A 15,594-nucleotide genomic window follows, 5' to 3' on the forward strand; every position below is an offset into this window, starting at 1 on the left:
ATCGTTAATAAAGACAACTGTTTCAAAATATGCTCTAAACCAGAAAATGAAACAGCACAAAAATCAAAGCCTCACAACCAGGGTCTACCATCCAGTATTTCTGGGGTATAAGAATCAAATATATACCAAACGTCTGACAGGCCTTTGGAAATTTTATTCTTACTACAATTCAGTTCTGGACTATTTGAAACATACATCTCAAAAGAATAAATAAAAAGGTTTTCTGTGTTTTTAATTGTACTGTTTTAATCTTATTAAATTGTTCTGAGTCCCAGCTTTGGGGAAAGGGGGTGGTGGTAATAATAATAATAATAATAATAATAATAGTAATAATTTTGTGGAAAAGAAACGAGGTAGGCAATGACAAGAGGAAATGATGACAAACACCAACTTTTTTAGACTCATGCCACAGCATTATTTGGTCCACAATCTTCCCTGCTGGTACCTAGAGCTAAGAATGGCATTACTGTACATATCTAAACAATACACTGCTAATTTCATTTATCACATAATGAGTAATTTAAATATATCAAGTTCACAGGATTCAATCAAACTTTCAAATGTATTCTGACCTCACTATCATATTCATTGTCTGAGAGTCTGTACTTGAAAATTATATTTATAGTTTATATTTAAATTATATTTAGAAAAATTATATTTAGCTATGTATTTATCTGAAGTGTAAGTACTACTGAAAACAGTGGGAGACACTTTTCACACACTTTTGTAGAAACATGTTTAGTATTCCACTGAGTATCCGGGTGTTGGGGGGGGGGGGGGTGTTGTCCTTTCAACCATAGAGCAGGGAAAGAAAAAGAAACGAACCACAGTTATGCTAAGTGTTTATAAGGGGACCACTTATTCTAATTCTAGCAAAGATATTTCATACATCCAAAGTAAAAGAAAAAGAAAGATGAAATTTTTAACTTTAAAAATATCCAAAAGCTTTTTATTCAAGACCATTCTCTGAACATGGCCATTGAACAAAGCCATGATTACACTGATAGTGCCATATTCTCTGGGTGTCTTTATCACTATCATTGTTTTAAGAAGCAAAAAACTACCAAAAACAAATGACAATATTCTTAAAATAACTTCAGAGTCTGAGTACTTAATAGAAAACAGCATTGCACAACCCAGCACCCTCCAGATATTTTGGGATACAACTTCTACAATTCCTGATCATGTTTTGCTGGGAGGGGTGTATGTCAACTGAAATCCAAAATACCTACAGAACACAAAGTCGAGGAAAGCTGACAGACACTCAGTTTTAAATATAAATTAATAAATACTTTATTTTCAAAGTACAAGAGTCAGTACAGCAGAGTCAAGACTCAGTTTAACTTCTAGTGGCCTCTAGTGGTGATCATTCTGTAGTAGCATATGGTATGAAAAGTATTAAAATAATAACACCTGAAAGTTCAGACTATTTGCTCAGTCACACTACTTGTTTTGCTAGCTGTTTCTGAAATCAGTGGAAAAACAATTAGATCTCTATTGGACTGAGCTAATCTATGTAGACTGAAATATAACTGATACTATTCCTCCAGAAAGTCCTATTCCACCACTGTATCATACCACAAAAATGACCCTAGCTTTCAGATGCTATGCCAGGAAGTGCAAACACTGACAAGTTGTTAAACTTTCATGTATGTCCCTGATGACAATGTGCATGTCTCCTGTTCAAGGATCAATCCAGTTAAATATATTACAACTTTCAGAATCCACAAGTACTGACCATTCTGGCTGCAGTATCTGAAGCACCTGAGCAATAGGAATAACAGCAGCACACACACAATCAGTTACTATGAAATTGGTTCATTATTCCTCATTCTGAAGAGATAATTCTGAAATTATTGCTAAATACAATATATGTTTAGGGTAGCAAATATGACTTGCTTCATGTGTGTAAGACACATAAACAAGAAATGTAACCAGAACTAGACATCTGTGTAGCTGTGGTTGATGATAGGTTACCACAGAAAAGGATGTTTTAGGCTCTTTTAGGCCCAGGAGAAGATTTTTTTTCAAAACAGGAAGTGACAGGAAATCACTTCTGCTTTACTTCCAGTTTTGAAAAAGCCTTTCCTGGATATAAAATGGCCCAAGGGAGGCCTAAAATATGACAAAAATGCTCTCACATCCCCCAGAGGCTATTTGGTGCAAAAATGTTTTTCAGGGTTGTTGGGTTTTTTTTTGTTTGTTTGTTTGTTTGTTTTTTTGACCCCTTGAGGTTTCTGAGGACCACAAAAATGGCCCAAGAGATTGCATGTGACTCACAGGATGTACTTGTCACACTCTTGTCCTGAAAAAAGTGGGTACATGGTGTATGTTAGTGATCAAGTTTTTTAATCCAACGTGGGATGTATAATTGATACAACCAGTAACATACATGTATTTATTTTTACAATAAAATACATGTATATTTTAAAAAGCTGTATGGAGACATAATTCAATTTCAGAAGATTACAAGTTCAAAGCTGCATAGAAAATGTTCCAAAATGTGATATCTAAGCCGCAGATAAAATGTGACTGGGGTAACCTGAAGGGAACAAGTAAAAGGGGACAGAGGTTCTGCTAAAACATGCTATGCTGGTGCAGTTCGAGAAGGTTCCAAATGGTTGACACAGGGAAATCCCATATGTGTGTCAGACATAAAAATATACAATTCTTTATAAAATTCCTCAAAATGTACTTAAATGTAACACTTCAAAGTAACAAGAAAACATTACTCATTACACAACTTTGGTCCTATGCACTGCATATAACTTTGTTAAATCTTGTTACATTTTGTTAAATCTCTCAAACCAACTAGTTACAGGTAACTGTGTTCCTTGTATCTCTTCCAGTCTTTTAATCTATCATTTTATTCTCTTTTGCCTTAAGATTCCTTTCCTAATATTTGTTTTTCTACATTTCATAAAGTAAGGAAATTCAGAAAAGAAAAAAAATCTTAATTCAAGCAGTGTACCATCAAATGTTGAATTGCCATTGTTTTGGAAGTGTGATTATTTTCTAGAGTGGTGTGTTTACAAATGGGGTAGCACAAAACTGAGCTCAGATTTCATAAATCTTGCTATTTAACCTCTTTTTCGAAACGAGATTTCAGTAAGAAGAGAAATCATTTAGATTTAGAAACAAGTGGGAAAAACAATGGAAGGAACCTTTACATGCAAGGATATAATTGTATCTACACATTACACCATGTTTGTAAATGGAATTCTATATATTTGTTTCACTTGGGATTCACTTTATGAAACACAAGCCTTTCCTCCCCAAAAAACAAATCAGATTAGAGTATGAATGATGGTATAGCCATGCATACGTCTACTAGGCAAATCTGCTTCTTATATATTTTAATACTATCAAGAGATGTATGCTTTCATCTCTTCCACCCTACCAATGATGTGCTAAGGAGCAAGTGGGATTATGCTATACAGCACCTGTGATGAAAGTCAAAGTGTCCATTCTGAGTTGAGGAGCAGGGAACTTCTCATATTTCCTTGCTTATTGGAGTATACACTTTCTTACTATAAACCAAAGAGTCACTCACACTCTCTCTTTCTCTCTGGGGATTTTTATTTTAAGCTCTAGAACATTCCTCAATATGTTATTTGAGACTTCTCCTGTTCTACTACTAAAATTGTGTAACTTTTCTTTCTGACCCAGTGAAAGCTAGAGCAATTGATTTAATTAAGATTAAACTGGAGGTCAGGAAGAACAAAATATTTCAAGGGCAATCTCTCAGTTGTGCAACTCTTTCCCAAAGAATGTCTCAGAGGCTTAGCCTTTTGCCATCTTCATTTGCTCCTTGGGGTTCATTAAATATTACATATTTTGTATAGGAAAATATTTTATGCATAATACTTTTCAATATATTCCTATCCAACATAAACAAGTACAATGACATGCACTAAGATTACATGTACTTACCTTGCATACAGTCTCTGCATCCCAAGGAAGAATAGTCTTCAAATCAATTACTTCACAGGACACACCAAGCTTCTCCTGAGCCATAATTGCTACCTCTTTGATGACATGAACCTAGAAATTGTGGAGAAGGAAACATGCAACAGTATATTGATGTAGTTCATTGTTAAAGCTTTGAATTCCATCAGCATACTGGAGTGGTGTGAATCTGAATATACTGTCATAGAGAAAAAATATTGATTTGACACCCTTTCTGCCACTGAATTCCTAAGAACACCTAGAAGAATATACATGTTTTGGCTGACCAAGCTGAAAATTGTAACCATCATCTCCATTTCATCCACCCATATTAAAAAAATCCATATAAAAAGTACAGTGTGCCTGCATTATACGCAGGTGCAGCTTACGCGACTTCCAGCATATGGGGCAAGCCTGTGGTGCACACCCCGCAGCACGCCATGTGCACGAGCCTCATTACTTCTAATGGGGCTTGACCATACACGTTTTTTCCTTTACATGGGGATCCGGAACAGATCCCCCACATAAGGGAAGGGCGCACTATATGATGGGTTGGACAGTGCTCCTTGACAGAACAGTAACCATCTACAGTCAATGCTGGTCAACATATCTTTCTGCTTTTCCAGTTCAGAATGACCAAAAAGGTAATGGAAGAGTCGGTGCTTAGGTGATGATATTGTTCCATTGTATTTTTTGCTGTGTAGTTTATCAATATCTTCTACTTAGTTGATTTTAATAGTACTATACAGTGCGCCCACGTTTTACATGGGCACGCCCGCTGCATGCCCCAGAAGAACTAATGGGGTGTGCGTCGTGGGCGCAAGCCCCATTACTTCCTATGGGGCTCAAGCATACAGTGATTTCCCCTTACGTGGAGAGATCCAGAAAGGATCCCCGCAAAGCAGGGGGGGCATTGTATTTTGTTGTAGTCATATTTCAGCCCTGGTATTGTTTCTCTTTCTTTAAACAAAAAAGTATTATGTGTTTTGTTACAGTTACACTGTATTTACACAATTATAATGCTTTAACCCTGGTATTGTTTCAGTGCTCTTTTACTTTTACTTTTGATTGGTAGTTGAATCATATCTTTCAGATGAATAATTAATGCAAACTGTTTTAGTAGACACAATAAATATGTTTCAATGGGCATTTCCAACTGAACTAGTGCATACTATAGCCATCTGATATATGGCGGTGCCATGTTTAAATTCAAGCAAGGAAAACATACACACATATGGATGTACACACACATTAATTTTACATATACATTAATTTTAAGGCTTCCACAGCTGATGAAAACCTAAACCTAAATGAAATTGCTAGTCCCAACTACAACAGAGTCACTGAATCAAAGGGATTTATACAAGTGCTGACTTAACGTTCAATAATTGAATCAAAGGGTCTACGCTGTTTTGGATTAGCAATTGGATCTAAACTCTAATGTACAATATTATGAATGAATGAATTTATTACAGCACATGGCCAGCACCAAAATACAGCAAAAATACAAAACATATAACATCAGGTGTACTGCTGTAGCACAAATATATATACATTCTACTCCGACGGAGATGTATTAAAACATTGACATAGTTATACAGTTATCAACAAACAACTTTTTCAATGCCATATCTGTAACATTTTATATAAAATGATATAAACATAAAATTTGTAAAAACAATAAGATGATGGCTCGTTATGGCCAAACTCTAAAGCATTATTACTTCATCTGTATTAAAAAGTTTTACGGCATATTATGTAAGTTGTGCCTCATAATAATTAAAGAAATTAATTAGACTAAGCTGTTGTTTGTTTGCAAGTCTCACTGAAATAATGTGGAAAAGTCAATAATTTATGAAAAGTTAATGCCCACAATCAATTAAACACTTACTGATTTCAACAGAAACTGCATGAAATGAATTTAGTCTGTGTGCAACCCTGTATATTTTACTTTTTCAGTAAAACTACTTCTTAGTTTAGCCCACACTACTGTTTAAAATAATACTATTCTTAATATTAATTTCAAAACCCACTAGTTATCTTACTGACCTGAGTACCCCAAGCCACCAGCGTGACATCACTTCCATCCTGAAGTACTTCTGCTTGAGAAAGTGGAATATAGTATGGCTCCACTGGGACTTGTTCCACTGAGCAAATGCAAAGCAAAGTAATTTAGAGTCCCTAAATGTAAACATATTTAAATTTATAAATACCTGAAGCAATGATATCTAGTCAACCTCTAGCAAACGTGATATAAAATACAACAATTAAGACACCTGCTTGAAACAGCACTGCCTAAGACAGAGGCTTTAGTTCATCTCAGTCCCCACACTATTGGTAAGCTTTAGCTGACTTTACTAAACACCATATCCCTGCTTCCTGACTATCATATTATGCTGAAACATGAGAAGCACACAAGAGATGCTTTCAACAAAATGAGATATTCTTCTATTATGATATTCAAAGAGAAGAAAGATAGAAAAGCAGCTCCCTACTGTGCTAGAAGAAAGCAAGAAAACCAGGAAAGATTCAAAAGGAGAGTGAACAGGAATTGGAAGCAAAAAAGAATGGGGAAAGCAGAAATTAATGACATTGCCTCTGAAAGTGCAAACTTTCAGACAGTATTATATACATATAGCACCTCAAGTCAAGAGAAAAAAGCTGGCTACAATTAAAAATAAAATAATTTAATAATTTAACTAAGGTAGCTTTATAGGTAGATTTGATTTATCCCCCTCATCACATTTTTACATTTTAATTGGTCATGCATATGATTTTAAATACGAATCTTCTTTTTAAAATCACATGCAGGACCAATTAAAATGTAAAAATCTGATGAGGGAGATAAATCAGATGTACTCATAAAACTGCAATTTATTACCAGCCACCTGAAAATAATCTCATAAACAGGAGAACTTCCACTGCCCACCCCCACCCCCCCGATGGAAACATAAGTGAAGGCTGGGTGTCAGCGCCAAACTGACTGCATCCCAGTCTGAACCTCTGCTTGAACTGATCTCATGTACCAGAATCAGGACAGAATCAAACCTTATGCCACTCTACACACTAAAGGCCACATGACTAGAAAAGAGCAATTCTGAATATATTCATTTGTTATATTTATATATTATATTGTTTAGGTTTTGAGGGGAAAATACAATTAAAATCAATCCAAGTAATATGTGGAGAAATCTTATAGTAATATATTGAGAAATCTTATAGAAAGAAGTTGGCAGCATGAGCTTTCGTAGACTAAAGTCTACTTCTAAGTCTACAAAAGCTCATGCTGCCAACTTATTTCTTGAGTTAGTCTCAAAGGTGCTACAAGATCTCTATACGTGCTGATTCTACAGACTAACAGAACTATATCTTTCCATCCTAGCAATGTTAATAGTAATGGCAATTTGAGCAGACTAAAACACATTAAACAATTTAACAAGTGAACTAACAAGTGAACAAATTAAAATAGGTAAAATTAGCTTGTGTGTGTAATTTTGGCCCCAAAACCTGCCCTAGACTTATACATGATGATGACTTACAGTCGAGTATATACGGTATCCTTCATCCCCTCTCCCCTCCCCAAATTGTAAGCAGAAGAAATTAATTGTAACTAGGACACTATCTTTATTCTGTAATGCAATCTTAAAAGGAGACTGCCATTTGTATACAGTGCTCTCTGCCTCTCTCAGTGCACTCTGAGGGCTCTCTATTCCACTTTCTTTCTCACAGATTGAACACCCAGGTCCTAGTAAATCAATCTTTTCCCCTTTGCAAACCAAATTCTTACTTTTCTTCCTAGGGGATGTACATGCCAGCCAAAAGAGCCAGTGTCAGGGTGGAATGGGGGTGTGGCAACTGCACGCTGCATACCCCGACTGCATGTCACACACCCCAAAGCAGTATACACGCTGCCCGTCCGACTAGAGGGCAGGCAGCATCACAACATTTCTTCAGCACAGCATTTAGACACACTGCGCTGCCACTTCTTTTTGGCTCGGAAAAACACCGGATCGGAGCCCTGGTGTGTGATTGCCACAGCCCCAATGCTGGGTTGGATTTCTTTACCTCAGGCCACAAATATTTCTAATATATTATTTTCCTTGTCTTCCTCAAGAAAGTTAAAAATACAGATATTTAGTCACTGGTCTTCTTCTCTTGATCTTCACATTTATACAGTAGTCCTCTGATCTATCCTGCATTACCTTTTGTTTCTCTTCATTTTCATCCTCTGTATTCTGCTCCTCTTGTCAGTCTTGTTGTTGGTTTCTTATTTCTTGGCATCTGACTTTGCTTATCAGCTAATTCGCTTGCAGCTATTTTGGTTTATCTCTTTTAAAGTTATATGATTAAGTAGGGAAGAGAGCAGAGAAATACAGGCCCTGTACATACCTTCCATGTTGTCCAGGCTGGCGGCAATGTTTTTTCCTCTGCAGGGAAGCCGCAGCTGCCAAACCGCATGGCTTCCCTGCGGAGGAAAAAGAATCCGCAAACAGCGGGTTCTTTTAAAGCCACAGGAGCAGCGTAACAAGTACACTACTGACACACTGGTTACTAAGCGCCATGCAGCAATGTGCGGACATGGCATGGCGCTTACATGACAATGGCGGCGCCTGTGTATACAGGGCACAGCCATTGTTACAGTGTACTAGGGTTAGGGACCATGCAGTTACTCCACAGTCCCTTAACCCTAGTACGGCGCTAGCACGGTGCATTAGCGCCTTCTGTACCACACCACAGTTATGCTGCCATCTCCCACAGTGCCAAACGACTCTCCAACATTTATATTTTTGTTGAATTATTTTTCTCCATTCAATATTTCTTACTACTGACCAAGCTTTGAAAACCTTGCTAAACAAAACCTATTTTCCTAGGTCTTAAAAATTCCAATTTCACTCACTCCAGTTTGACCCATCAGCTTAAATCAATGCAATGAAGAGCCACACAAAACAGAACAGCACCTGAGTACATCATAGCTTATTCATACATTATCTTTTTTTCCAGTTTTATCACTGCAAAAAGGTAAAATTTCCCCCTTTGACAAGTTTGTCTAGCTGTGTCCAACTGTAGGAAGCAACACTCATCTCCGTTACTAAGTCAAAGGAGCCAACATTGTCAAAGGCGGCTCCGTGAACATGTGTCCAACGCTGTTACTTTTCCACTGAAGTAGTATCTATTTATCTACTTGCACTTTTACATGCTTTCGAACTGCTAGGTTGGCAGAAGCTAGGACTAGTGATGGGAGCTCACTCCATCATGCAGCCATTGGTCTCGAACTGCCAAGCTGGCAACCTTGCTATCATCAGAGTTGCCATCTTAACTGCTGAGTCACCACGTCCCTTTTATCACTCACTGCAGTGGTGAACTAATTACTTCTCAACCTACCTCACCAAATTCTTAAAGTGGTAAAATGTTGCTATGGAACATTTCTGAAAGTATGACATTAAACAGATGTAACAGCCTGTTTGAGGTCTGTGCAGTGATGAGGAACGAAGAGGGAGATGCAGCCCTCCCAGGCCTTGTATGCATCTCCTCAACCAAGGGTGGTTGCCCATGCTAATCCTTTGAGTATGATAATCATTGCATACAGTAAGAGCCTGCAAGATGGTAACAGAATTTCTGATTTTGCCATCTGCTTATCCGTTTAAGGAAATTATGCCAGTGATGCTAATACACAGTGTTCCAGCTATGCAGCTATAATTTTGAAGCTTCTGCAAAATATGAGGTTTTGAGGAAGTAATATATAGTCAAATGCTTATTTTCAAATGGGCAAAATACTTCAGTTCTCTTATGGCTCCCCCCTGCAACTTCACAAGTACACCAGGAAACGGTGACTGTTGTTTTCAGACAATTTCACTGTATTGTAATGTGGTGTTTTGAGGATTGCTAGAGGGAGTAAAATTACATATGGAAACAATAAATGAAAATGATGAGTGTGAAATTGTGAATTCACAAAGGCAACCCAGTTAATTTCATGTGAACAGAAGGACATGAACCAGAGTTTCCACATCACAACCCAGTACCAGCATACTGTTAGTTCATGGATGCTGGGAGGCTGGGTTAAGATCAGGTGCTCCTTCACACTCCAATTCAGTGACACAACTCAGACTTTTTTAAAAAAAAAATGTTACAGGAGTATAGATACAAGGTGAATAATAATGCCAGCTAGTTAATAGAACCAACTACTCAGAGGAGTAGTGGGTTCTCATAGTGGATCCTTCAGATACTATATAGCCATCTATTTGGAAGGCTATAGCTTTGGGTTTCCCACAGTGGTCTAGACAACTCTGATTCTACAAATATTCACAAACATTCATGCATTTTTCAGAACAAGAATTTCATTTACCATTGCAGTAGAAAAACTTCTGTACATCTGAACACTGGTTAAAAACAACTACCTTTTCCATCTTACCTGCTATGTCACTATGAAGATTTTTACACCAACTCAGAAGCGCTGATAAAACATTGCTGGATCGTAGAGGAAGCATGCATGTGTGAAAGCCTGGCGTGCTTCCTCAACATCAGAGAATTGTCGGCTCTTCTCTGGTGTCAGTGTCAGGAAACTTTGTGTTCAGAGGAAATTCCCTGTCACTGACATTAGAAAGGAGCCGACAATTCCCTGATGTTGAGGAAGCATGCCAGGCTTTCACACACACGCGCTTCCTCAACAATCCAGCAACATTTTACCAGCACTTGTGAGCTGATGTGAAAATCTTCTATAATAATGAGGTAAGTCATTTATTTCTACACCACTCATGTCATATATGGAAGAATTAAATGAATCTGAAAAGGTCACAAGGCATAAGAACAGATAGCTACTTAAACCATGATAATGTCAAGATGACTGGGTTTTTTATTTGCATTGCCACTATGTGCTGTTGACACTGCAAGACAACTGTTGTTGTTGTAGTTAACTGTCCTTGAGTCGTTCTTTCATGCCTGCCTTTCCCATTTTTAGTTTTTTCTTATTTCTTGATTGCAGTCGCCATTCTGATCATTGTTTGATCCAATGCATGGGAAATCTTTAACTATTTCAAAATTGCATTTACTAGAAGCATAAATCTCTTTCACCCCTATGGCGAGTATTATCTCTCATTAAACTCTGTTTGGCAACTATTACAATTTTCCAAATAAACCACAAATATTCCTATTTCACACTTCAGTAATTAGGAGGACTGAAAGCCAATGTAGTGTAGTAAACTCTGGAGACCAGGATCTGAATCCACACTGAGCCAATGTAACCCACTGGGTGATTCTGGGCAAGTCACACTCTCTCAGCCTCAGAGGGAGGCAAAGACAAATCTTCTCTAAACAAATCTTGCCAAGAAAACCTTGTGATAGGTCGTAAATGACTTGAAGGCATACAACAATTAAGAAGACTAGCATCCAGACTGTCAGGCAACCTCCAGTCTAACAAACTACAAAGCTTCAAAAAGAGCATTAGCACAACCTAATCTGACTATCAGGAGAACCCAATCGACTTAATTCCAACTAAACATAGAATTACCTGGTAAATTACAAAATTCTAAATATCAAAGCAAATGTTATAAAAACTATTTTAAAAAAAAATAAAGGCAAAAGTAATGTTTGCAAAATTAGAATATACTTCTTTATATGGAAATATTGAACATTTCTACATTGTGTGAGAACAGATTTACCTGCTGCTCTATATAGTATCTTTGGTTCAAAGAATATGCATGGGTTTTTATCATTTATGCATGATAGCAAAAGGCCTTTGGCTTCGATAGGACCTCTTGGAACCACAACCTGATGAGAAAAAATGAATATACAAAGCAAAAATGTATGAAGCAGCTACCATATCTGCAAACGTCTTATACTTCTGTATTAAACATTAAGAACCACCATTTTTGAAGTGTCAAAATTAGATCAAAAGCATGTAACATAGCCCGCAACTCTACACTAGAATTACAGTCTGCTCTTCACATTTGCAGGGGTTGGGGTGAAAGACCCCGTGAAAGTGGAAACACTGTGAATATATGGGGAAGGCATACTCCTTGACTGTAGTGCAGCCAAAAAGTTTTTTTTCCCTTAGAGTGCACACAACTACTACAAAATGCAAGGGGATGATTCTTTGATAAATCAGGAACACCACAGAGTACTGCATTTCTTAAGCACACAAGCAACTGTGAATCTCCACACTTTTCTCTAGCAATTAATGGGTCAGAGTAGCTTTTCAACTGAAAAATGGCTTGCTTCAGTAGCTGAGAGTATTAGTGTGGCAGAAAGTTTTGCTGACAAAACCATGGCTTGGTTAACACAGAAACAGCTCCTCAAAATCACCAGCACTAAAACATCATAATACTAATATGTAACTTGAACTGTTTAAACCCATTATTTTAGGATAGTTTTTGAGTTTAATGCTCAAAGCAGTATTCTGCACCTAAGATGTACTCATATACTCTGTACTGCTTGCCCCACTACTGGAAGACATTACCTGAAAGTTTGCATTAACGGACATTAACTGAAAATTGATTTATGTCCCTGGTTTATTTTTGGAACACCATGTTTTATTATCATAATTTTTTTAGATAATGGTAAATTAGTTTTTGATACATATTATTATTTGATACATGTGTATTACAGTATCATGTACACCTGACTCCTTGATCTTTAGAGTATTACAGGGATCATTCTCTGGTAACCAACTAGTTAAGTAAGAAGTTCTCAGATAACTGTGTTACACTGAGGAGTGTATATGTATGCAAAAAGGTTTGCAAAGGAATTAATCAAAGATACGATCCTCTCCTTGAAAAGATACATTCAAGAAGAATGCTACTGAAAGGCAATCTATTAATAAATAAATAAATGTTGCTCATTCCTCTGTTCTTTCAAACTGGGCTACAACTATTCCTTATGCATGTACAAAGGAGCACCTTTTTATGCACCAAGGAAAATAAAAGCCTGATTCCAATTCTTAAATTTTGAGGTGAAGTCTTCAAAATTACTTGCTCTCATGTGTTTCATGCGTCATTTATGAGACAAAACCCCTGAGGTATAAAATCACAAGTACATTACAAGATCAATGCACATGCAAAAATCTCTTAAATTAATGAGGTTTATGAAAAAAATAGCAAGGAAACAAATACTGAAGAGCACACAACAAAATCTGCAAGAAAAAAGAGGACACCAGTCTTCAAGTGCTCTGTAGGTTGTCTTTCACTTGGAGACTTATCTCCCCTTCTCTCTTATGAAAAGATAGTTACAAAAATAGTAAAGGCACACAACATGACGATAAAATCCTTAAGGTACCTTTAGTCCTGGACAGTGAGCAAAAAAGGCTTCTGGGCTCTGGGAATGATATAAAGCACCATGGCCTACACAACCCCACGGGGCTCTTATTGTCAGACTTCCACAATTAAAGAGATCTCCAGAACGGTAACGATACTTTGCTGCCTCATTAACAATCTGGAAAAAATGTATTCATAGTTAAATATGTGTGTGTATGAATACACACAGAGACTTACAATCTGAAAAAACAATCCAAAACATAAAATATATGTTAGATTTTATATACTTATTCCTGTATATTACGCTTTTAAGATAATTTATGTTCTATGATACAAGGGTAATGTCCAACATTATGTGATAATAAAGGCAGCTGGCATAATGGATCTTTCCCATTCCTCAGAGGGTCAAGTGAACTGCAAAGCATTATATTTTTAAACTATACAGTGGGAAGAAGGAATTGTGTGAGACTGGATAGCAGAATCTTGCACCATTCCCATGTGATTTATAATTCTGGTGTACGCATGCACGCACACACACATACTGCAGGACAATAAGAGCCAACCTACAATGTTGAGTAGATCCCCTCAATCCTCTAGAAAGGGTTTTAGGACATACAGATTACTTTGAAGGGGAGGGAATAATCCATTATGTTGCATACCTGGGAAGTTGCTATCATTTTCTCTATTCTATTAGATGAGTGTGGCTGGACCTGTAAGGATTGATCTACTGCGGATGAATCCTCAGAAAATAAATTGTGGAAGGTTGTGTCTTTATGCCGCTCTGGCATCTTGTTGCTTCCTTCTGGCATTGTTTTTTCTCATTGGTGTGTTTTTTTCCTCATTCTCCCTCCGGAGGGAGCCCGCAGCAACCAAAGCAAGCGGGTTCTTTTCGGCACATAGGGAGAACGTCATCAGTGCACCATTGGCGTGCTGTGACATGTTCATGACGTAAGCATGTCATGTATGGACAGCGCCACGTAAGGATGGCACCGTCCATACGTATTAGGGTTGCAGAACGTGCGGTTGCCAGACGCTCTGCAACCCTAATTTTGGCGCCAACATGGCGCTTTGTGGGCCATCTGTACCGGGCCATTGTTTACATTGGTGCTGTCTATCAACTCTCATGCCTGAGTCAAAGCTTAATTATGCTGCATAACTCAGCCCCATCCCCTGCTTTACAACTTCAATTCCCAAGATGGCAGCGTAATGAAGTTATTGGCATTCTCTCCACCATTAAATCTGTAGTTCCTTGCCCCAGCCAAACAAGTAAAGCAGATTTTTTGTGTTTGTTTTCCTTTATTTTTCTTTACCTTCCTTAAGGAAGCTTCAGTCTGATTAGCCTGTATTTGTTTTCTTCAGCATCTTTTTTTTTCATAGGCACTAAAACAGCTGTTCAAATTCACTCACTTTGGTAAAAATAAAAAATCTTTTAAACATTTACTCATTAGGACCCTCAGATTCTCTGTTTTGTGGTCATCTGAGTAGTATTTATAGGTTTGCATTCCTAGACCAAAATCTGCTAGGCAGCAGTGAGTTGATCGGATTCTATTTCTTCATTTTCCATGCTTTGCTTTTTCTTTTCTTTCCAGATAGGAAAGACACGTGAGAAGTATCTGAATCCTCATCAGATGTTTTCCTTTTTTGTGACTATCTTCCATTTTTAATTCTTCTCTGATTAAATGTAAGGTGCTTTGAATGAAGGGAGAACATCCGTGATGGCTAGGCAGAAAAACTGAAATATCGGCCAGTTAAACAACACTTATAATTGTCTGTTTAAGGTCACCCATCATTCAGTTGGGGATGAGATTTTACTGGTCTTTTATACAAGACTTTTATTCATCCAATCATATAAGGCTTAACTGATCTTTGACAGGCCACCAATCAGACACGTATCTCTAACTTGTCACTGTTATTCTCTGGATGGCACATAGGAGTAATCCACAAACTGCTGGGTTGTTCCCACATGCCAAGCAGAAGAAGCAGGAGCCATCCAAGTTCTTTTCTGTTATTCCTGTTGACTACCTCTCCCTTTGCATCAGTTGTTAAGACACTCTAGCAGTTCTGCCACTGAACAAAAAGTGTAAACAACCTGGGTGTGAGCTCTACAGAGGGAAGAACCCCACAGTGGGCCTCCTCCGTATATGAAATATGAGTTAGGATACATCAATATGAAATATAATTCCTTATATGTAAAACCTTTATGAAACTTCTGTATAATTGTTCAACAGATACTTATGCTAAAGGGCTGTGTGAGATGTTTAATTCCTTACTAAATCTAAGGTACAAAACACACTACTAAAATAATCCAGTTTCAGACTGTTTTAACTGCCCTGTCTCAATGGTAGGGAATTTTGGGAACTGTAGTTTTGTGAGCTATTTAACCTTCTTTGTCAGAGAGCTC

At 37.4% G+C, this 15,594-nt stretch overlaps 1 protein-coding gene across 3 annotated transcripts in view; it reads right to left on the reverse strand.

Moving 5' to 3' along the window:
- BCKDHB (branched chain keto acid dehydrogenase E1 subunit beta) overlaps positions 1–15,594 on the reverse strand; it is a 62,127-nt gene that overhangs the window by 30,869 nt on the left and 15,664 nt on the right. For all 3 annotated transcript variants that reach the window (XR_016281785.1, XM_089530858.1, XM_089530859.1), the window contains exons 5-8: positions 13,216–13,371; positions 11,604–11,712; positions 5,998–6,095; positions 3,934–4,044 (exon numbers count right to left, since the gene is read on the reverse strand). Coding sequence is in view for 2 of the 3 variants with exons in the window: in XM_089530858.1 (XP_089386984.1) it covers positions 3,934–4,044; positions 5,998–6,095; positions 11,604–11,712; positions 13,216–13,371 (474 nt within the window). In the remaining variant the exon portion in view is untranslated. The remainder of the gene's footprint in view (positions 1–3,933; positions 4,045–5,997; positions 6,096–11,603; positions 11,713–13,215; positions 13,372–15,594) is intronic.

This window comes from Sceloporus occidentalis, unplaced genomic scaffold, assembly GCF_023333645.1.
Source record: "Sceloporus occidentalis isolate IW3139 unplaced genomic scaffold, rSceOcc1.0.p SCAF_6, whole genome shotgun sequence".
Classification (NCBI taxonomy): Eukaryota; Metazoa; Chordata; class Lepidosauria; order Squamata; family Phrynosomatidae; genus Sceloporus; species Sceloporus occidentalis.